Genomic DNA, 22,917 nt, shown 5'->3' on the forward strand with positions numbered 1-22,917 from the left:
AGATCAAAATTTTCATGTGGAGTGTAGCTCAGAATCTGTTACCTACAACCTACAACCTTTAGAAGAGAAAGGTTATAAAGGAGCCAATTTGTGGCAGATGTGGGAAGGAGAAGGAAGATATTCTTCATGCCTTAATAAAATACAAGTATGCTAAAAAGGTCTGGAAATTGACTGATTTTTACCAGAACATTAAGGTGTTGGCTCAGCAGGATTTATTAAGTACTCTCAAGGAGCTGGGGAAAATTGTAAGCAAGAAGGACATGGAACTAATTATTGCTACATGTTGGTCGATATGGTTTTCTAGGAATCTATTTATTTTCAAAGGAAAAGATGAAGATGATCAATTTTCAGTGGGAAGGGCTGCACTAGTTGTAGACTCATATAGAAGAATTAAATAGTTTCCAAGAACCAGAGCAACAACCAACAAACATGGTTACCTCCTCCAAATGGGTGGTATAAGGCGAATGTGGATGCTGCCATTAGATTCTCAAATCAGACAGCAGGGTTAGGAGTGGTTTTCAAAGATTCTAGGGGCAAGGTTGTAGCAACAGCTGTGCATAATACTATTTATAAAGGGGATGTGGACTGCATGGAAGCAGAGTCAGTCAATTTTGGCATCCAAGTTGCTCAAAATGTAAAATTAATGCCAATGATCATAGAGTTAGATTCGAAAAAAGTGGTAGATCTTGCTTGTAACACAAAGGGAAGCAGAACAAAAATTTTCTGGACAATAGCCCCAATTCAAGATAGCTTAAAGAGGTTAAGTGGGGTGCAAATCCAGCATGTTTCAAGAACTTACAATTATTCTGCTCATGTTCTAGCAAAGAAAGCTTTAGATTATGCAAGCTCTGTTGTTTGGCTGGGAAATTACCCATATGAGATTTTGTTGTTACTCCCTGTTCAATCTTAATGAAAGCTTTACTTTCTTTTCAAAAAAAAAAATGCTTGTTGATTATAGACATAAAGGCCTTAAGTATAACCCAATTAATATTATCAAAAAGAGATAATAAGCGATGTGAATTAAAAGTCATAGCACTCCAATCTCAACCCGATCTTTTCTTTCTTTTTTAAATGAATCTTAAACTTACGTAAACTAACTAATCAAGTATTCAATCATAAAGCATAAGAAACAAAAGATTTTTAATTAGTTTAATGGCAATACACAATTCCTTATTTGAAAGCAAATATTCTTATTTGGATCTAGGATATATATGAGCCTTCAATGGAGTTTTCATCACCATTGTGAATTCTTGCCTCTCTTCCAAATCAACTTCATCTCCATCAACAGCCTTCCACTCGTAGGACCAAATCAAATTTGCAACAAAATATTCCGAATGAAGCATGGCCAAGCCAAGGCCAGGGCAAATCCTTCTTCCAACCCCAAATGGCATCATCTTAATTTCTCTGCTTCCTGTTAAATCAAACACTTCTCCTCTGTTTTCTTCACCATTTAGAAACCTTTCAGGCTTAAACGACATCGGATCATCCCATACCTTTGAGTCCCACCCCATTTCAGCCACCATGAAATTTATGGAAGCATTTTGCGGAAACAAAAAACCATCAAACACCATGTCTTGTTTCACAGCATGTGGCGCAACAAAATGTGCAGGTGGATGCCGCCTTAGACTTTCCAAAATCACTGCTTTCAAATATGGCAACTTCTGCAAATCATCTTCTGTCACCTCTCTGATCTCTTCATCTCCAACAACTTCTTTAATCTCTTTGAATACTTTATCTTGAATGTCGGGATACTTCACCAAATTTGCAATCACCCATTGCAGTACTGTTGATGTTGTATCAGTGCCAGCAGAAAGAAACTCAGAGCACAAACTCATAATTTCATTTTCCTGAAGCTTCCTCTTCTCCTCCGGGAGTTGAAGATCAAACAAAGTGTCAACATATGCTAATACATATTCTTCATCTTCTTTTGCTTTGCTTAATCTCTCTTCTTTCATCTTCCTTCGGTCCCTAATCAATGGCAACAGCACACCTTCCTGCTTCTTCCGAATTTCAAAAAACTCAGCCCATAGTTTCCGGAACACAAATTTTGTAACACTTGGCCAGAAATTCAAAACATCAAATCGCCTTATATTTAGCAGGAACATACGCTGAACATCCTCAACTTCTCTAATCTTCTTCTCATCAAGCTTGTCGCCAAAACACATGAGAACCAACAAGCAAAACATAGCGAACTGAAAATGGTCAATAACCTTATCCACAACGTAATTTTTAGGCTGAGAGTTGAGACCATCAAAGAGAATTTGCAGCACCCACTTTCGAGCATGTAAGTAAGATTTCACACGCGAAGGATGGAGGATTTCGGAAGTCAAATTACGACGCAGAAGCCGCCATGTAGGGCCATAAGAAGCAGAGTTGATGCTGTGTTGCTTGCTACTGGTCACTTTAGCAACTGCGCCAGCTGGAGGCCGGTCTGAAAAAACTGCTCCGTTTTGAATCAAGGCCTGGTGAGCCAGAGAACGATCGGAGATGAAGATGGCAGGCCTAGAGCCGATATGGAGGGTGATTATGGGGCCAAACTTGTCGTGAAGAGCACGGATCGTTGATTCAAGGTCGGCTGAAGATTTTCTAGTCAAAAGAAAGTTGGTGATGATGGGAAAATTTAAAGGGCCTGGAGGAAGCTTGTAGTTGAAATTTTTTGAAGGATAAAGAAGGTTGATGACAGCTTTGATGAGAGCAGAAATGCAAAGAGAGATCAGAATGATGAACCAAGTTTCCATTTTTGCTTATTAAATTTCTGATATAATTATTAAGCGATGAAAGAGTTGCTGGTGAGGACTGATCGGATGTGAATTGTGATGGCTTAAATACCAAAGGATACATGTAAGAGGACAGAGAAGAAAAAAATAGTTTTTTTTTTTTTGTAAACCATTCGGTGTGCCGCGACTGCATTGGGCCTCTATTAATCCGGATTCGGAGTGTAGTCACAGTTAAGGCACTTTACCCCTCCCAAATGGTGTGTTTAGTGGGGATCGAATCCGAGAGCTCTTCCCACAAACTCAGCCTGCACTGCCAACTGAGCTACAACCATTTGGTTAAAAAAAAAAATAGTGTTTTTGGGTTTGATTGTGATGGTATATGTTTAATTATTACCGTCTTTTATTAACTAAAGTTGGTTGGTGTGAGTGGTTCGGCACTCTCACTCCTTAAGAGAAGTCAGGGATTCAAGCCCTGCTCTCGTATAAAGTCACCACTTTGGCCAGCACTTTACCCTTTACAGGTCGACCCGGTGAGAGCGGGGATTAGTCTGGGTTGTGATGTAGGCTTAAAGGTGCCTCCCACAGTTGGGGCTCACTCAGGACTATCTCGTGGTTCAGACAAAAAGGGCCCACTCAGGACCACCTCGTGGTTCAGACAAAAAAAACTTTGGCCAACACTTTATCCTTTACGGGCCGACCCGGTGCGAGCGGGAATTAGTCTAAGTTGTGATACAGGCTTAAAGGTGCCTCCCACAATTGGGATCCACTCAAGACCACCTCGTGGTTCGGACAAAAAAAAATTACCGTCTTTTATTAGGAAGGCTGTGAATTCAAGATTTAGACAATAAATAAATGAGTGTTAACTTACGTTGCCTAGCGAAAATTTTTAACATTGTATTATAAAAATGTTGTGTTGTCAAAGAATGTTATATTCAAGAAATCATAATATGCGCAGTTAAAATGACCTGTCACCAATTCTTTTCAACTACGGTATTCATATCCATTCATGCGTTATTACATTCACTGATCGTTGAATTTGCAAATAGAGAAGGAATTGTGTGGGGGCAGACGCACCACTAAAGTATGCTGAGATGATACATCAAACGAATAAGAACTTGGAATTTGACAGGTCTAAAATGTTCAGCAGCACCCCTCCTACACAATAATTTCTCTATGTTTAAAAAGTGATAATTTATCTAAATATCCCATTATAGTATAATGCCCACATTTACGTCACTTCAGCGGCTGGGTTATTTACCGGAGTGAGAAGAAGATTTGGTGTTTTAATCTTGCTTCTTCTTCTTCTATTTTTTTTTATAAATATTATTACTTTGCGTGGTATAGTACAAATTGGCTAATAAATACACTTGTATTCGAAGGATTTAACAATATCTGACTTATTAGTGAAAAAATAAGTCTTTGACTTATGTTAATTAGTCTTCCGACTTGTTTGTAAATGCTGTGATTAAGGATCAAATTTTGGAAACATATTAGCTAAGAGATAAGGTGTTGGTAACGCTGATATTAATCTCGCTTTAACTTGGCACATCATCTCACCTTCACAGCTACAGTTAACTTAATCATTTGATTTTGTGGTAGATCAAAACACACGGTATCTCAATATTATTGAGTGAAAAAAAAAAATTATACACGGATGAAAGGAAAGCGATATATACAGAAGGGGTCAAAAATTTATTCACGTATGAAGGGGTAATTCACACGTTATTCACACGTATGAAGGGGTAATTCACGTCTAAAAAAATTTATTCACGTGTCATCCTTATCCACGGATGAAAGGAAAGCAATATATACAGAAGGGGTCAAAAATTTACATGGTGATCATTCAATCAATACATGCCAAGTGTTTTGACTTTCCTTTCCTCTCTCTCTCTCTCTATATATATATATATATTATCATCAAATTCAGAATAATTATGCGTGTGTCCAAAAGAAGAACATTAATCATTTTACTATTTTTTTTTCTTTTTTGGTTCTAATACATGCATCATGCATGTTAAAAAAAAAAAAAAAAAAAACAATGATGTCTGCTGCCTACTGGTAGAAACTTGTGTACGTAATTCACACGTTAAAAAAGAAAAAAAAAATGATCTATAGATCGTATTCGTGACACCTCGAGTTCTTGTATTTTATGAACACCAAAATTAGTGGTTAGTTGCGTTTTATCAGCAAATCCAAACTACAACTATATATATGTGTATATATATATATATATATATACAAGTCATCTATTTTGATGCTTTCTTGTTCTTTGTTGTTTGTCGATTGTCTCCTCCATTCTATAACGTCACCACTTAGGTAATAATATGAAGTGATAACTAGTGGAAATGACGAATAGCCCCTGAACAAATGTTTAGTAATTTTTTTTTTTTTTGGGATATTATCATTTTACATGTGGCCTAATATTTTCTGACATATCATTTTATTACCAACGTTTTCTAACAATTAATTTTTCACACTTAATGTTTCAATTTTTATCAATTTATCACCAAAACATTAACTCCATTAATAAAATGCTGATGTCACAGCAGTATTTTAAGAATTTCAGTATAGTCAGTATTTTAAGAATTATAATATCTACAATTTTATCAATTAATTATTTGAGATATATAAAATAATCAATTGATAAAAGTATTGTTTAGATGGTTAAATTATACTCCAGTTTAGGAATAAACTAGACTTGTACTATAATTTTTATTAAAAATTCTATTAACTTTAACGGTTTGATGGTAAAATGATAAAAACTAAAATATTAAATGAAGAAAAGCAATTGTTATAGAAAATTTTGGTGGTAAAGTGATATATATATATATATATATATATATATACACACACTCATGCAACTTCCAGCTGCCCTGTAAAATTTCATTAGCCCCCCTACACTCTACATTATTTACAATTTATTTATAAGTATTATAAAATTTTTTGGATTGTAAAATTTGCTTTTAGCCCCTTGCACTCTATTTTATTTCATTGAAACTCCTAGAGTACCAATTCGCCCCCTATAATTTTAAATTCCCAAAACAACCTCCATTTAATTAAAAAATATAATAATTATTAAATGAATTATAATAATTATTTTATTATACTTATAATTTTTAAATAGATTATTATTATTATTATTATTATTAACAAGAATAAAAAGTATTATAATTAATTAATCTATTAACAATAATTAATAATAATTTTTTTCGTTAAATTGTTAATGATAATAATTATGATAATTATTATTAATAATTAATTTTTGAATAATAATAACAATAACAATAATTAAAATACAAAATAATAACTATGATGAAAATTAATTAAGGATTTTATAGTAATTTTTTAACAATTTAACTCATTCTGATTTTTATTCTAAGAGAAAGTAAACACATAAATGATAATACAACTCATTCTAATTACGATTCCTGTAGTTCAAGTAAATAAGTTATTATGATTCCAATTCCTCATTTCAATTCTAATTATTCCGATTCTAACTCATTATATTTCTAGCTAATTTTGATTCATGTTTAGTGAATGTACTATTAAATTGTAAACCACTCTATATTTAAATAGACCAATCTATATTATTTATAATTTATTCATAAGTATTATGAATTTTATGGTTAATAGTGAACGCACTATTAAGTTATGTTCTTATCTAAATTCTAGGAGAAAGAAGAGCCTGCAATGGATTCTTCATCACAACGGTAAACTCTTGCTTCTCAGTCAAATCAACCTCATCCCCGTCCACAGTCTTCCACTCAAAATTCCGAACCAAATTAGCCACAAAATACTCCAAATGAAGCATAGCCAAACCAAAACCAGGACAGATTCTCCTGCCAGCTCCAAATGGCATCATCTTAATTTCCCTACTCCCCGTTATGTCAAAATCTTGATCATGATCATTCAAAAACCTCTCGGGCTTAAACGCCATCGGATCCTCCCAAACTTTCGGATCCCAACCCATGTCGGCCACCATGAAATTCACACTCCCGTCCTTTGGTATCACGTACTTATCATCAAGCACGAAATCCTCTGTCACGGCATGTGGAAACAAGAAATGCCCAGGCGGGTGCCTCCTCAGTCCCTCTAAAATCACTGCTTTCAGATACGGCATCTCCTGCAACTCCTCCTCTTTCACCTCTTCATTTTCACCACCAACTCCTCTGATTTCCGTATAAACCTTCTCTTGAACGTGCTGGTACTTCACCAGATTGGCCATGATCCACTGTAGCACCGTGGAGGTACTGCCAGTGCCCGCGCTGAGAAATTCTGAACACAAACTCACAATTTCCTCTTCGCTAAGCTTTCTTTTCTCTTCATGAAGCTGCAAATCTAACAGAGTATCCACATACGATAACACATACTCCTCCTTGTTGACACCGAGGCTCTCTTCTTCTTTCATCTTCTTTCTTGCTCTTATCAAAGGAACCAATACGTTTTCTTGATCTCTACACACCTGCAAGAACTGTATCCACTTCTTAAAAAAAACAATTTTTGTTAATCTTGGCCAGAAATTCAGTATATTGAACTTGCCAACAGCCAACAGCAGTCTGCGCTGAACGTTCTCAATTTTTTTTATTTGGGATTCATCCAGCTTGTCTCCGAAACACATGAGCACCAACAAGCAAAACATGGCGTATTGAAAATGATCAAGAAGACGAACGGGGACAGGGCGGTCCCCATTTTTGGACTCTGACTTTAAACGATTCAAGAGAATTTCAAGAACCCATTTGCGGGCGTGCCTGTAGGATTTCACACGAGAGGGATGGAGGATCTCTGCGGAGAGATTACGGCGGAAGACTCGCCACGTTGTGCCGTAAGAAGCAGAGGTGATGTCATGCTGGTTGCTGCTGATGATTTTCCATGTGGGAAGAGGCGGGGGTCTGTCAGCAAAGATGGCACCGTTTTGGACCAAGGCCTTGTGGGCCAGGGAGCGATCGGCGATAAAGATAGCCGGGCGAGGGCCGACATAGAGCGTGAAGACGGGGCCAAGCTTGGAGTGAAGGTTTCTGAGGATTGGTTCGATTTCGGTGAAAGATTTGAGAAGCCACCGAAGGTTGCCGATGAGGGGGACATTGAAGGGGCCTGGAGGAAGATTGGTTTTGTATTTGGAGGAGATGATAACGCCGATGAAAGCTTTGAGAAGGGCAGCAACGGCGATTGAGATTAGGATGATGAACCCGAATTCCATTTCTGCAAATTGATAAGTCAAAAAAGAGTAAACGGTGTGACGAATAATAATAATAATTAATATTCAGTTGGTTGTAAGCAACTGGCGGTGTGTAGTTTTCGAAAGCGTTCGTGTTTATATAAGCCAATCTTGAATTATTTTGAATGTGATTGTCCCAAGCAACTGGCGGTGTGTAGTTTTCCAAAGCGTTGGTGTTTATACAAGTCAATCTTGAATTATTTTGACTGTGATTGTCCCAATATATTTTTGGTCATGTCTCTGGTCTACCAATTGCTACATATCTCAATGAATTATTTTGAATGTGATTGTCCCAAGATATTTTTGGTCATGTCTCTGGTCTGCCAATTGCTACATATCTCAAAATTTTAATTCAAAAAAATTATCTAATTAATTAACTTATAATTGATGAAAAACAGAAACTACTTAATAAATAAAATATTAAATGCCATATAGTTTGAGATATCTATTATTACCTTTTTACTATATATATATATCCACAACTTTTCCTTCCATATGATTATCTATATCAATAATTGTTTAAAATGTGTAAACATATGCATATAGTAAAAATACTTATATTTAATGACAGAATATGGAAATAATTCTGTAATAACTAGAATGATAACACTAAATCATTTAGCACTGATATGTTTTTCAAGGAATCAAGGATTAATTAATTAGGATTTCCAAGTCGACAGGAGTTAGTTTTAGGTGGGTGCCATACTGCCAATCTGCCATTAATATACTGAGTGCACCAATTCGAGACTCTATACTGGTTTTTACAAATTTTTTTTTGTTTTATGTATTTCTTTTTAAATATGATTAGTAGAACTAGAAGTACATTTTCCAATTCTACTTATATATTTAAACTATATTATAATAAGTTTAGAATCTCGTAAACCTTATAATATATTTGTAGATTCTAACTACTTAATTGGTATTTGGTTTATTAAATTAATTACTGACAATCAATAACGGTTTGGAAATATCATAAATATCAATTTAAAATTAGTTTATTTAATCAAAGGATAAGACTATTTGAACCCACTAATTTATTTTCTACATCATCTTTTTAATTAAGAGTTTTATTACATAAATAATTTTCTTAAAAATTACTTAATTAACGTTTCTTCTTTTTCTCTTCTCAATTTCATAAATTTTCATCAATTTAGTTCTAAAAGTTAATGAATATAAAAATTAATTTTTATCAGACACAAAAGCAAATGAAAATCAATAATAAAATTCTTATATACAAAAAGCATGAAATAAAGATTATGATATAATTAGAAATACCAAAAAATGAATTCAAAAAATAAAATAAAATTGAGTTTCTAATTTACAAAATATGAGAGTAGAAAGAGAATACACAATTATAAGATAGAGAGAGAAAGAGATTAGTGAAGGTAACTTTAAAATTTTTAATAAAATGGGTGTAGAGAGGAATTTGGTGGGTTAGCCCCACCCTTTATCAAATAGCAAAGAAAATCTTGTATGTTATGCTTTTTGGATTGGTGTATGTTTGTCACTCAGCCTTTGGCCGAGTGGTTGAGTTGCTGCCCTCACAAGCCCCCACAAAAGTATTGTGGGGGCTATAATATTTGTAAGTCATTCTCCCTTGTGAAATGCGAGTGGAGTAGTGACATCCCTCGTCTGTGAGGGTTATTTGTCTGGATATGTATTTCATAAAATTTAATCTAATATTGTAAGTCTCAGTTATGTATATCTTACTGTAAATATCAGTATAATGTCTGCTATAATAGCATTTGTAAATATCTGCTATAATATGTAATCAGTATTAAAAAAAAAATTAGTGTATGTTTTTATTTTCGTTAAATTCTAGAAATATTTTTCAAATAATGAATAAATACAAAAAATAGAAAAATAAATGTCCACCTCATCATCTCTAATTTTCAATTGCTGAAAATTATTTTGATTTTACACTACCAGAAGGTAATAAAACTGTTTAATTATTCCAGCGCTTCAATATAGTAGATTTGTACAGTGCTGACACATGTTCATTAGCTCATCCTTTGATGAGCAAAGTTGCCAAATAAATTTTAGTCAAAACAAGGTGTTTGTCATAAATAACAAACTGTTCGACGAAATGCCAGAGTGAAGAGCCAGTTAGCGGGAAGTCATAATTTGAATTCTAGAGCACATGTAGAACCACCAAAGGATAAGAATGAAAGCCCTTAAAGAATCTAGAAGCAGGTTTTGACAATCCAAGGCCAGACATCAAATGAAATAATGGAGGATTGGACTGCGCAGTGAATAGATATTAGTTTGCTTTGATAATCTTTTAATAAAGGCCATAGGTGAAGAAATGTTACAGCATGTAATCATAGCACAGGTATATAAATAAGGGTGTGTATTCATTAATAAAAGTAAGCTGGTTTCATCAAAATCGTAGTTCATGGTTTAATTAATGTTCTCTGCATAGCAACGTAACCTTAGGATTTCGGTGTTTTATATTAACAACTATTATTTATGAACAAATTTACACATATGGCTTTGATAACATCAATTGTGAAACTCGAATGATGCAAAAGTTGGATGTGCATAGGTATGTGTACAGCGAATACACAACACACATATATTCAGAAAATATGACCAATATTTGATAACTTCATAAAATTATGGAAAGCTTGGAAAGTAATTGATAGTCAGATGAGTAAAGAGACTTTATATTGTAGCTTTAACAGCCATAATAAAATTATTAACATGCCTTCTCTTATCCCTTGCTCTAAAATACTGGGTAAAACTCGTTTAGTTCCTATATTTTAGCTTACGTTGAATTGTGATGGTTTAAATAGTAGAAGATATATGTAAGAGGACAAAGAAGAAAAAATAGTGTGTTTAGGTTTGATTGTGATGGTATATGTTTAATTATTACTGTCTTTTATTAGGAAGGCTGTGAATTCAAGATTTAGACAATAAATGAATGAGTGTTAACTTATGTTGCCTAGCGAAAATTTTCAATATTGTATTATAAAAATGTTGTCTTCCCAAAGAATGTTATATTCAAGAAATCATAATATAGGCAATTAAAATCATAATGTTGTCTTCGCTCAAATTGAGGAAGAAAATTAAACCCCCACAAAATAGTAGACGCATCACTAAAATAACTTGATATTTGAAAGGTTTAAAATCTTCATTAATTGTGGGGGTTTAATTTACTTTCTCAATATAACACCCTAAGCAAATCCCACATTGGCAAAGCACGAGAGAGATGATAAGTTTATAAGAGATGATTCATACATTACTTGGCAAGAAGCGTTTTAGGGTGTATGGGCGTCTCAGGAACAAAACCATGCGGGTCTTGTTAAGACTCAAAACGGACAATATCTTGCTAAGTCTAGGTTGGGTCATGACATTATGGTATCAGAGCGGCTCCGCGTGTTCTCTTGAGCGATGGTGGGACAAACCTCAGCGAGGATGCTGAGTTCCTAAGTAGGGTGTATGTAACACCCTAGGCATATCCCACATCGGCAGAGATTCTGGATTTATAAGGGGTGATCTATACCTTAATTGACAAGACGCATTTTGGGGTGTATGGCTACCCTAGGAACAAAACAGTGCGAGCCTTATTAAGGCTCAAAGCGGACAATATCTTGCCAGGTCTAGGTTGGGTCATGACACTGTCTTTAAGTAAAGACCGTCTTCTTCTTTTTCGAAATGTGAGTGGAGCAGACGTCCCTCGAATATTAGAAAGGGTAAAAAATCTAAGCGGCGCTTCATAAAAATTAATGTAAACTAGTCCCAGTAATAGTAAATTGATGTAAACTAATTTCAGTAATAGTCTGATTTATAAATATCAATTGTAATCTCATATAATATGAGTTGTACTCTTGAGCAATAGTCTCATGTATTAAAAAAAAAAATTCATTAAAGCACCCATCCTGCACAAGTATTTCACTATGTTTAGAAAGTGATAATTTATCTTAATATCCCATTATAGTATGAGGCCTACATTTATGTCACTTCAGCAGCTGGGGTAATTTACCGGAGTAGTGATAATAAATTTTGGTGTTTTAATCTTGCTTCTTCCTCTTCTTCTATCTTTTTTTTTTCTTTTAATAATATTACTTTGCATGGTATAGTATACATTGACTAATAAATACACTTGTATTCGAAGTATTTAACAATATTTGACTTATCAGTGAAAAAAAAATATATGTGACTTATATTAATTAGTCTTCCAACTTGTTTGAAAATGTTAGCTATCAATAAGGTGGTTGTAACACTGATATTAATATCGCTTTGACTTGGCACATCATCCCACCTTCACAGCTACAACTAACTTAATCATTTAATTTTGCAGTAGATCAAAACACACGGTATCCCAATATTATTGGAGAAATTCTACAATACTCTTAATGTATTATAATTAATTGATATATATATATATGATATGTGTAGTTGAATTTAATACAATTATTATTTGTAACATAATTTTTTAAAATAAATACACACATATTATAATACTATTTATTTATTGTATAGTTGAAATTGTACCTCAAATGTATTTTAAAATTTCTCATATTATTGAGTGAAAAAAAAAAAATTATCAAACGTGTCATCCTTATCCACGGATGAAAGGAAAGCAATATATACAGAAGGGGTCAAAAATTTACATGGTGAATCATTCAATCAATACATGCCAAGTGTTTTGACTTTCCTTTCCTCTCTCTCTCTCTCTATATATATATATTATCATCAAATTCAGAATAATTATGCGTGTGTCCAAAAGAAGAACATTAATCATTTTACTTTTTTTTTTCTTTTTTGGTTCTAATACGTGCATCATGCATGTTAAAAAAAAAAAAAACAATGATGTCTGCTGCCTACTGGTAGAAACTTGTGTACGTAATTCACACGTTAAAAAAGAAAAAAAAAATGATCTATAGATCGTATTCGTGACACCTCGAGTTCTTGTATTTTATGAACACCAAAATTAGTGGTTAGTTGCGTTTTATCAGCAAATCCAAACTACAACTATATATATGTGTATATATATATATATATATATACAAGTCATCTATTTTGATGCTTTCTTGTTCTTTGTTGTTTGTCGATTGTCTCCTCCATTCTATAACGTCACCACTTAGGTAATAATATGAAGTGATAACTAGTGGAAATGACGAATAGCCCCTGAACAAATGTTTAGTAATTTTTTTTTTTTTTTGGGATATTATCATTTTACATGTGGCCTAATATTTTCTGACATATCATTTTATTACCAACGTTTTCTAACAATTAATTTTTCACACTTAATGTTTCAATTTTTATCAATTTATCACCAAAACATTAACTCCATTAATAAAATGCTGATGTCACAGCAGTATTTTAAGAATTTCAGTATAGTCAGTATTTTAAGAATTATAATATCTACAATTTTATCAATTAATTATTTGAGATATATAAAATAATCAATTGATAAAAGTATTGTTTAGATGGTTAAATTATACTCCAGTTTAGGAATAAACTAGACTTGTACTATAATTTCTATTAAAAATTATGTTAACTTTAACGGTTTGAGGGTAAAATGATAAAAACTAAAATATTAAGTGGAGAAAAGCAATTGTTATAGAAAATTTTGGTGGGGTAAAGTGTGGTAAAGTGTGTGTTGTATATTTATTTATTCCTTATAACAATTTTTTAACTAATTAAGTTCGTTGAAATTTTTAATACTTCATTTTATTATTGAAATTAAAATTTTAATAGAAATTCTCTTTAAAGAGTAAATGTAAACTTTTAACATACAAATTGATAGTCCTTAAAAATTTGACATGTTTTTGTTGGGAAAATATGCGCTTTAAAAGCATATATGTTTATTTAATTGTAATAAACTATTTTTCTGATTAATAAAATAAATGAGGTATTTTATTCAAATATCTTAATTGCATTAATACTTGTATTAAAGTCCATTTAATCATATTATATATATTTATGTGATCACCATGTGGATTCACAGAAGATATAAATACAAGTTATCTTATGATTAAATAAATTTAGTTCGCAGTTGATAAATAAAGTTGGGCACTTTATTTAGGTATAGATTGTAATAAATTCATTGAATGATTTGTCTTAATCATGTATGAATTTATTGATGTAGTACGACTACATTGAACAGGATCACATATGAGATTTAATTAATTTTGTAATAACTGTCAGACTTATTAAATCTCATATGCGTTGATTTTACTGTAATCTTAATCTTGAGTTAATTATGATTTCATGATTGTAATTGTTATTTCATTTGAGTTACCAATGGGCACGACACATCCTTGTGGTCAAGATTATCCGGTATCTTGGTGGGAGCAATTATGAGTATTGGAGTTATGGATTAACAATATAGAATTTGTACAACACATCTCTTGATGGGTTTTCGGCACTTGATCATAGAATTCTCTGGCCAGAGTGTGTCAACATATTTAGTATGTTGAAAATGAACATTAGAGAAAACCAGTAAGGATCAAGGAATAAGATGTTATTAAATTGATTGGACAGTTGAGATATCAATTTAATTAACGATGTGGTACAAAGGATTGTGCAGTAAATAAATCAATGTGGCTTGGGACGAATTATTATTCGAGCATACAATTATGGAAGTCAGTTCCAATCTTTTAGTGGAGTAGATTTGGAATTAAATAATTGGGCTAGTTTAATTACAGACCTAATTATTGTAGCCACTATTGTATGTTCCCAAATGATCCCCGGGTTAGCTCATTTAATTGACTGCACCACTACTGGACTAATAAGTAAGATAACTAGCTATTTGGGTCAAAAGCCTAAATATATCATTTAGTGGGAGGCTCCATTTAATTAGCTTTTGTATAAGGGGTCTTATGTTATTTTACAAGGTGGGTCCCCTATTGAAAAAGAAAATAACGTGAGTTTTATTTAGGGCATTATTTGGAGCCTAGGGTTTTCACTAAAGGGAGATATATAAGGCTTATTTTCTCTAAAAAAGAAAGAGAAGCCACTTTATACAGATCAGAGAAAAAGATTTTTCTCTCTATTGTTGAGAGAAAAATGTTCTCGTGCTAGTTGCTTTGGTAGTGATAAAGGTGCCCACACGTCAAGTGCAGATCGAACCTGAGTCATAACCTGGAAGATCATTGGAGACTGTTCGTGATCTAACAAGCGTGGTGGTGACGGATCGTGATCTAACAGGAGTGGTGGTGGCGGATCGTGATCTAGGAGCCTAAAACACTTCAGCAGAAAAAGCCAACTCGGATTTTTAAGGTACGATTTCTAAAATACAAATTCTTATATATTATATGAGAGCGATCTTCAAAAGGTTTTATAAAAATTTAAAAACCTAATTTTTCCCCAACAGTTTTAACACATATGAATGTCAATTGAAATGTCATGTTTATAAGTCAAAATACATATATATATTTTTTTATGTTTACTTTTTAACATGAAAGATAATATTTGATGTTTAACTTCAATCATTGAAGCAACATGTGTTATTCTCACTTTTGATTATTGGCTATATAACGGTGGGAGTATGATAAAGATAAAGGGCTTCACTTTTGATTATCGGCCCTTTGAGTTGACAGTTTTTGTGGTGCAGTCCATATTGATGCAAGAGTTTTTGGCACCAGCAAATGGACCAGATCAGGCTGGTGATGAGGCCTTCGAGGGAAAAACCGTTGATGTTAAGGTGGGAACTAATTTAAGGATTGCTTATTGCTTATATAGTTACAAACTATTATCAATATTACGGGCACATCAAATAAATCGCTTGTATCAGTAACAAGATGGGACAATGAGGTGGTAGCCCGTTGACACAACCCATGCACTCAAATATTGGTTTGAGCCCTGATAATAGTTGGGACTTGATTCTCTCCTAATTAGATTGGGTAGGCGTAAAATTCCTCCTCTGAGAATTGAATACCTATATTATGTGGTGATATAAATTCAAGCTGTGTCATATTGGGCTAACAAAAATAGTGTCTGTAGGTTTTTTTATTTATTATAAATATCAATAGAATTTCAATGTTCTTTTAATTAGTTGGTCCTTTCTTCCACTTCGGTGATGATGTTCTTTACTGTAAAAACATAAAGAAAACGTGAGAGTCTACTTACGAGGCTTTTATTTAAGAGTGCTGCTAGGTAGCGAGAGGGACGAGAGAATGATAAGAGAAACGGTAGCAGTTGCTGCCGTTTCGCCGCTCGTTCCTCTCGCTCATTAAAACATTAAAAAATTTAAAATTTTTGAATAAAGAAATGGCGCGTGAAATCACGCAGGCTTTCACTTTCCTTCCTCACGCATGCTTTCACTTTCCTCTCTCTCCAGCCAGAGTCCCATACTCCACGGAACGGCAGTTTGAGTCTCTAAACTGCATCCAATCAGCTTTAAAATATGTTTGTGACTCATTTGTGATGTATATGCGATGTTGTTAATCGAAGTATTATAAAACTTCATAGCAGAAATATTTTGCTCAATTCCTATATACGTACTATATTTATATATGTAGCCTCTACTACTGTTGATTTATTCCAAAATGATTCCTTATCTTCCTTCTCCGAATACCAAATTGCTCTAACACACTCAGGATCATCTAAACTTCTACAAACCCAAAAAATGACTTCACTTTATTTAACAATGAAATCAAGGATTTTAAGAACATTAAAGGAAATATAACAAAAGGGAGTTTGGAGATGTCACAGGTGCATGTGGATGCGCAAATCTGGAATGCAGATAAACAAAAACAGAGGAACTCTGTACTTGGGCCCCTGCAGCAAAGTGAATAAAACAAGAAATGATGTTTCTTCTTTCTGAGTATGGAAGTGATTTTGTCCATAAAATATTCAATTTGGTCTACAATTCAAAGTCGTTAAAATAGAAGTTAAGACAATTGATGCTTTAGGGATTTGTCGTGAGAGAGGAGCGTGAGGGAGAGAGGAAAGTAGGCTGGAGATATGGTAGATAAGGTTGGATTTCTCTATGCACGCACCCATTTCTTTATGAATTCTTTATTCATTCTTTTTATTTTTTTAATGTATTAAAAAGCGAGAAGAACGAGAAGCGAAACGGCAGCAGACGGCAGCAACTGCTGCCGTTTCTCTCGTCATTCTCTCGTTCCTCTCGCTACCTAGCATTTTCCTTTATTTAAAGTCTATAAAGCGATGGTAAGCTTGGTCAGATGCCTTCCTCTAAGTTGATTTGGCCAAGGCCTACCAACCATTAGATTTCCATAGGAGATGACAAAATTACCACAAACAGAACGATGGTACATATAATTATGCCAATATTAATATAGAAGTCTTACTTAATTTTTAAATGCATAATAATACTAATAATAATAATCAGGTGAGTTATGTTCTTATCTAGTTCTAGGAGAAAGAAGAGCCTGCAATGGATTCTTCATCACAACAGTAAACTCTTGCTTCTCAGTCAAATCAACCTCATCACCATCCACAGCCGTCCACTCAAAATTCCAAACCAAATTAGCCACAAAATACTCCAAATGAAGCATAGCCAAACCAAAACCGGGACAGATTCTCCTGCCAGCTCCAAATGGCATCATCTTAATTTCCCTACTCCCCGTTATGTCAAAATCTTGATCATGATCATTCAAAAACCTCTCGGGCTTAAACCCCATCGGATCCTCCCAAACTTTCGGATCCCAACCCATTTCGGCCACCATGAAATTCACACTCCCGTCCTTTGGTATCACATACTTATCATCAAGAACGAAATCCTCTGTCACGGCATGTGGCAACACGAAATGCCCAGGCGGGTGCCTCCTCAGTCCCTCTAAAATCACTGCTTTCAGATACGGCATCTTCTGCAACTCCTCCTCTTTCACCTCTTCATTTTCACCAACAACTCCTCTGATTTCCGTATAAACCGTCTCTTGAACGTGCGGGTGCTTCACCAGATTGGCCATGATCCACTGTAGCGCCGTGGAGGTAGTGTCAGTGCCCGCGTTGAGAAATTCTGAACACAAACTCACAATTTCCTCTTCGCTAAGCTTTCTTTTCTCTTCAGGAAGCTGTAAATCTAACAGAGTATCCACATACGATAACACATACTCCCTCTCCTTAATGCTGAGGCTCTCTTCTTCTTTCATCTTCTTTCTTGCTCTTATCAAAGGAACCAATACGTTTTCTTGATCTCTACGAATCTGCAAGAACTGCTCCCACTTCTTAACAAAAACAATTTTTGATAATCTTGGCCAGAAATTCAATATATTGAAATTCCCAAAAGTCAACAGCTGTGTGCGCTGAACGTTCTCAATTTTTTTGATTTGGGATTCATCAAGCTTGTCTCCGAAACACATGAGCACCAACAAGCAAAACATGGCGTATTGGAAATGATCAAGAACACGAACAGGGACAGGGCGGTCCCCATTTTTGGACTCTGACTTTAAACGATTCAAGAGAATTTCAAGAACCCATTTGCGGGCGTGCTTGTAGGATTTCACACGAGAGGGATGGAGGATCTCTGCTGAGAGATTACGGCGGAAGAGCCGCCACGTTGTGCCATAAGAAGCAGAGCTGATGTTATGCTGGTTGCTGCTGACGATTTTGTTTGTGGGAAGAGGCCGGGGTCTGTCAGCAAAGATGGCGCCGTTTTGGACCAAGGCCTTGTGGGCCAGTGAGCGATCGGCGATAAAGATAGCCGGGCGAGGGCCGATAAAGAGCGTGACGACGGGGCCAAGCTTGGAGTGAAGGTTTCTGAGGATTGGTTCGATTTCGGAGAAAGATTTAAGAAGCCACTGGAGGTTGCCGATGACGGGGAGATTAAAGGGGCCTGGAGGAAGATTGGTTTTGTATTTGGGGGAGATGATAACGCTGATGAAAGCTTTGAGAAGGGCAGCAATGGAGATTGAGATTAGGATGATGAACCAGAATTCCATTTCTGCAAATTGATAAGTCAAAAAAGAGTAAACGGTGTGAGGAATATTAATAATTAATATTCCGTGGATAGCAAGCAACTGGCGGTGTGTCGTTTTCGAAAGCGTTCGTGTTTATATAAGCCAATCTTGAATTATTTTGAATGTGATTGTCCCAAGATATTTTTGGTCATGTCTGTGGTCTGCCAATTGCTACATATCTCAAAAGGGAGCCCTATGTTACAATGTAACATACACACTCAACAATAACCACACAAATGATGGATCCACATAATTTGTGTGGTTGTTGTTGAGTGTGTATGTTACATTAATTGTAACATAGCATTTGCCATCTCAAAATTTTAACTCAAAAAAATTACAAAAAAATTATCTAATTAATTCACTTAAAATTGATGAAAAACATAAACTGCTTAATAAATAAAATATCACATTCCATATAGTTTGAGATATCTATTATTACCCTTTTGCTATATATGTATATTTATCCACAACTTTTCCTTCCACATGAGTATCTATATCAATAATTGTTTAAAATGTGTAAACATATGTATATAGTAAAAATACTTATATTTAATGACAGAATATGGAAATAATTCTGTAATAACTAAAATGATAATAATAAATCATTTAGCACTGATATGTTTTTCAGGGAATCAAGGATTAATTAATTAGGATTTCCGAGTTGGTAGGAGTTTTTAAACAAATGGAGTGTCGATGAAGAGCAATGTATGTCCCAACTGCCTATTAAAATAACAAAAAAAAATATATGTTTAGGAAAACTTAAGGAGAAACAAAATCAATTCGTTTTTTAAATCAATTTCTTTAATTTAAATTTAAGGGGTGAGTCGTAATGGCTTACGTAAGTTAGCAAACAAACAAGATAAGGAAAATGTTTTTCTTTTCTTTCATTTATTAGAGTTGGAAATACGCAACGACGGTGACTGAATGATCCGTCGTTTCTGATTTTCTAGTGGTGAACAAAATAATTTTTTTTTTATAAAATTTTTTATGGTTAAGCTAAAAGATAAACAATCTGTGCTTCCAAAGCCGTGACGGGAAATTAATCAAAATCACATCAAACATGTGAAAACAAAACATACGCATCCGCTTTCGTATCTAAACTTTGGAAAAATTGACATACATATCCTAAATCCTGTCCACGAAACGAGGAGATGAATTAGTAATATTGGGTATCCATTACCTTGGTCAAATTCATAGATTTGACCACCCACTCGCCTATTGGTTAACACCTCGTACGGTTGTAAAATTTATCACCAATTAAGGAGTACAGCTTATTTCGAAATAAACTTTGGGAAATTCTCTTGGCTAATTCTTGGAGAAATACGAGCCCGTAATGGATTTTTCATCACAGTAGTGAACTCCTGCTTCTCCGAAAAATCAACTTCATATCCATCCGCAGCCTTCCACTCAAAGCACCAAACCAAATTAGCCACAAAATATTCCAAGTGAAGCATAGCCAAACCAAGCCCCGGACAAATCCTCCTCCCAACACCAAACGGCATCATCTTAATTTCCCTACTCCCTGTTATATCCAAATCTTCAACCACAGCTACTCTTCCACCGCTTTCATCCCTGACGAACCTCTCAGGCTTGAATGCCATCGGATCCTCCCAAACCTTCGGGTCCCGACCCATTTCGGCTACCATGAAATTGACGCTTGCATCTTTCGGTATCACGTGTCCATCCAATGTGAAATCCTCTGTCACGGCATGCGGCAGCACAAAGTGCCCTGGAGGATGCCTTCTTAGTCCCTCCAAGATCACTGCTTTCAGGTACGGCATCTTGTTCAAGTCTTCTTCTTTCACTTCTTCTTCCTCTCCATTTCCAACAACTCCTTTGATCTCCATATAAAGCTTCTCTTGAACATGTGGGTATTTCACCAAATTAGCCATGATCCACTGCAGTGTCGTGGACGTGGTGTCTGTGCCGGCGTTAAGAAATTCTGAGCACAGAGCTACAATTTCCTCTTCGCTGAGCTTCCTCTTCTTCTCTTCTTCCGGAAGCTGCAAATCTAACAGAGTATCGACATAACACAACACATTTTCTTTACCTTTATTCATTAGCCTCTCTTCCTTCATCTTCTTTCTTGCTCTTATCAGTGGGACTAATAAATTTTCTTGATCTTTAAGCAACTGCAAGAACTGTGCCCACTTTTTACGGAGAACAATTTTTGTTAACCTTGGCCAAAAATTTAGAATTCGGAATCGGCTAAACGCTAGCAACCTGGAGTGGTGAATATTCTTAATCTCTTTGATTTGGTTGTGGTCAAGCTTGTCCCCAAAACACATGAGCACTAACAAGCAGAACATAGCATACTGAAAATGGTCAACCACGCTGACCGGATCATCTCCGGTTTTGGACTGAGACTTGAACCGGTCCAAGAGAATTTCAAGAACCCACTTGCGGGCGTGGCTGTAAGATCGCAGGCGCGAAGGATGCATGATCTCTGCGGTGAGATTACGGCGAAGGACCCGCCAGGTGGGGCCGTAAAAAGCCGAGCTGATGTTATGCTGGTTGCTGCTAGCGATTTTGTTGATGGGAAGAGCCTGAGGGCGGTCGGCGAAGACGGCGCCGTTCTGTACCAAGGCCTTGTAGGCAAGTGAGTGATCGGCGATGAAGATGATGGGGCGAGAGCCGATACGGAGCGTGACTATCGGGCCGAGCTTGGAATGAAGGTCTCTGAGGACTGGTTCGATTTCTGTGAGAGATTTGCGAAGCCAGTGAAGGTTGCCGATGACGGGAAAAGCTACAGGACCTGGAGGAAGATTGGGTTTGCTCTTGGGGAAGATGATAAGGTTGATGAAGGCTTTGAGAAGGGCGGCAATGGAGATTGAGATTAGGGTGATAAACCAGATTTCCATGGCTGCGATTTGGGACAGAAAGAGGCTTCGATTGAACTTTTATGGCAATGCTATGGACATATTTGTAATTTCGTTTGGGCGTCAAAGGTGGCATTTGTGTCATCATTCATCCAGTATGACTCATTATATGTAAATCCCAAGATTACGAGTGTGACTCAAATATTTGCAATTTCGTGCGAGTATAATCGTATACATTAATGGTGTCGGTACTAAGATTCGACAGGTTAGTTTTAGGTCGGTGCCATACTGCCAATCTGCCATTAATATACTGAGTGCACCAATTCGAGACTCTGTACTGGGTTTTTACATTTTTTTTTTGTTTTATGTATTTCTTTTTAAATATGATTAGTAGAACTAGAAGTACATTTTCCAATTCTACTTATATATTTAAACTATATTATAATAAGTTTAGAATCTCATAAACCTTATAATATATTTGTAGATTGTAACTAATTAATTGGTATTTGGTTTACCAAATTAATTACGAACGGTCAATAACGGTTTGGAAATATCATAAATATCAATTTAAAAATAGTTTATTTAATCAAAGGGTAAGACTATTTGAACCCACTAATTTATTTTCTACATCATCTTTTTTAATTAAGAGTTTTATTATAGAAATAATTTTTAAAAAAATTACTTAATTAACCTTTCAATTAAGAGTTTTAGAATCTCATAATTTTTAAAATTAGTTTATTTAATCAAAGGGTAAGACTATTTGAACCCACTAATTTATTCTCTACATCATCTTTTTTAATTAAGAGTTTTATTATATAAATATTTTAAAAAAAATTACTTAATTAACCTTTCTTCTTTTTCTCTTCTCAATTTCATAAATTCTCATCAATTCATTTAGATATATTATTTTATCAATAAATAATTGATATCACTAACTAAGAGGCACAAAATCCACCATTTAAAAATAAATATCAACAAATTTTTATCAGTCGTAAAAGTTAATGAATATAAAAATTAATTTTTACCGGACACAAAAGCAAATGAAAATAAAAAATAAAATTCTTATATACAGAAAGCGTGAAATAGAGATTATGATATAATTAGAAATACCAAAAAATGAATTCAAAAGAAAAAGAAAATTAATTTTTTAATTTATAGAATATTAGAGTAGAGAGAGAATACACAATTATAAGATAGAGAGAAAGAGATTAGTGATGGTAACTTTAATATTTTTTAATTTTTAATTTTTAATAAAATAGGTGTAGAGAGGAATTTGATGGGTTAGCCCC

At 34.6% G+C, this 22,917-nt stretch overlaps 4 protein-coding genes across 4 annotated transcripts; all 4 read right to left on the reverse strand.

Annotated features, from left to right (window-relative positions):
• Window positions 1-1,158: 1,158 nt before the first annotated feature.
• LOC18045345 (cytochrome P450 89A2) lies at window positions 1,159-2,797 on the reverse strand. Its single transcript, XM_006437329.2, has one exon. The coding sequence runs from the start codon at window positions 2,736-2,738 to the stop codon at window positions 1,191-1,193; it is 1,548 nt and encodes a 515-aa protein (XP_006437392.1). The 5' UTR covers window positions 2,739-2,797; the 3' UTR covers window positions 1,159-1,190.
• A 3,536-nt stretch (window positions 2,798-6,333) lies between these two features.
• On the reverse strand, window positions 6,334-8,067 carry LOC18044579 (cytochrome P450 89A2). Its single transcript, XM_006437330.2, has one exon. The coding sequence runs from the start codon at window positions 7,912-7,914 to the stop codon at window positions 6,379-6,381; it is 1,536 nt and encodes a 511-aa protein (XP_006437393.1). The 5' UTR covers window positions 7,915-8,067; the 3' UTR covers window positions 6,334-6,378.
• A 9,010-nt stretch (window positions 8,068-17,077) lies between these two features.
• Window positions 17,078-18,884, reverse strand: LOC18044580 (cytochrome P450 89A2). The gene has a single exon (XM_006437331.2). The coding sequence runs from the start codon at window positions 18,789-18,791 to the stop codon at window positions 17,253-17,255; it is 1,539 nt and encodes a 512-aa protein (XP_006437394.1). The 5' UTR covers window positions 18,792-18,884; the 3' UTR covers window positions 17,078-17,252.
• Window positions 18,885-19,843: 959 nt separating this feature from the next.
• LOC18044581 (cytochrome P450 89A2) lies at window positions 19,844-21,953 on the reverse strand. The gene has a single exon (XM_006437332.2). It carries the CDS (start codon window positions 21,668-21,670, stop codon window positions 20,081-20,083), a length of 1,590 nt encoding a protein of 529 aa, XP_006437395.1. The 5' UTR covers window positions 21,671-21,953; the 3' UTR covers window positions 19,844-20,080.
• Window positions 21,954-22,917: the final 964 nt, after the last annotated feature.

Source organism: Citrus clementina, unplaced genomic scaffold (assembly GCF_000493195.1).
Source record: "Citrus clementina cultivar Clemenules unplaced genomic scaffold, Citrus_clementina_v1.0 scaffold_4, whole genome shotgun sequence".
NCBI classification, from domain to species: Eukaryota; Viridiplantae; Streptophyta; class Magnoliopsida; order Sapindales; family Rutaceae; genus Citrus; species Citrus x clementina.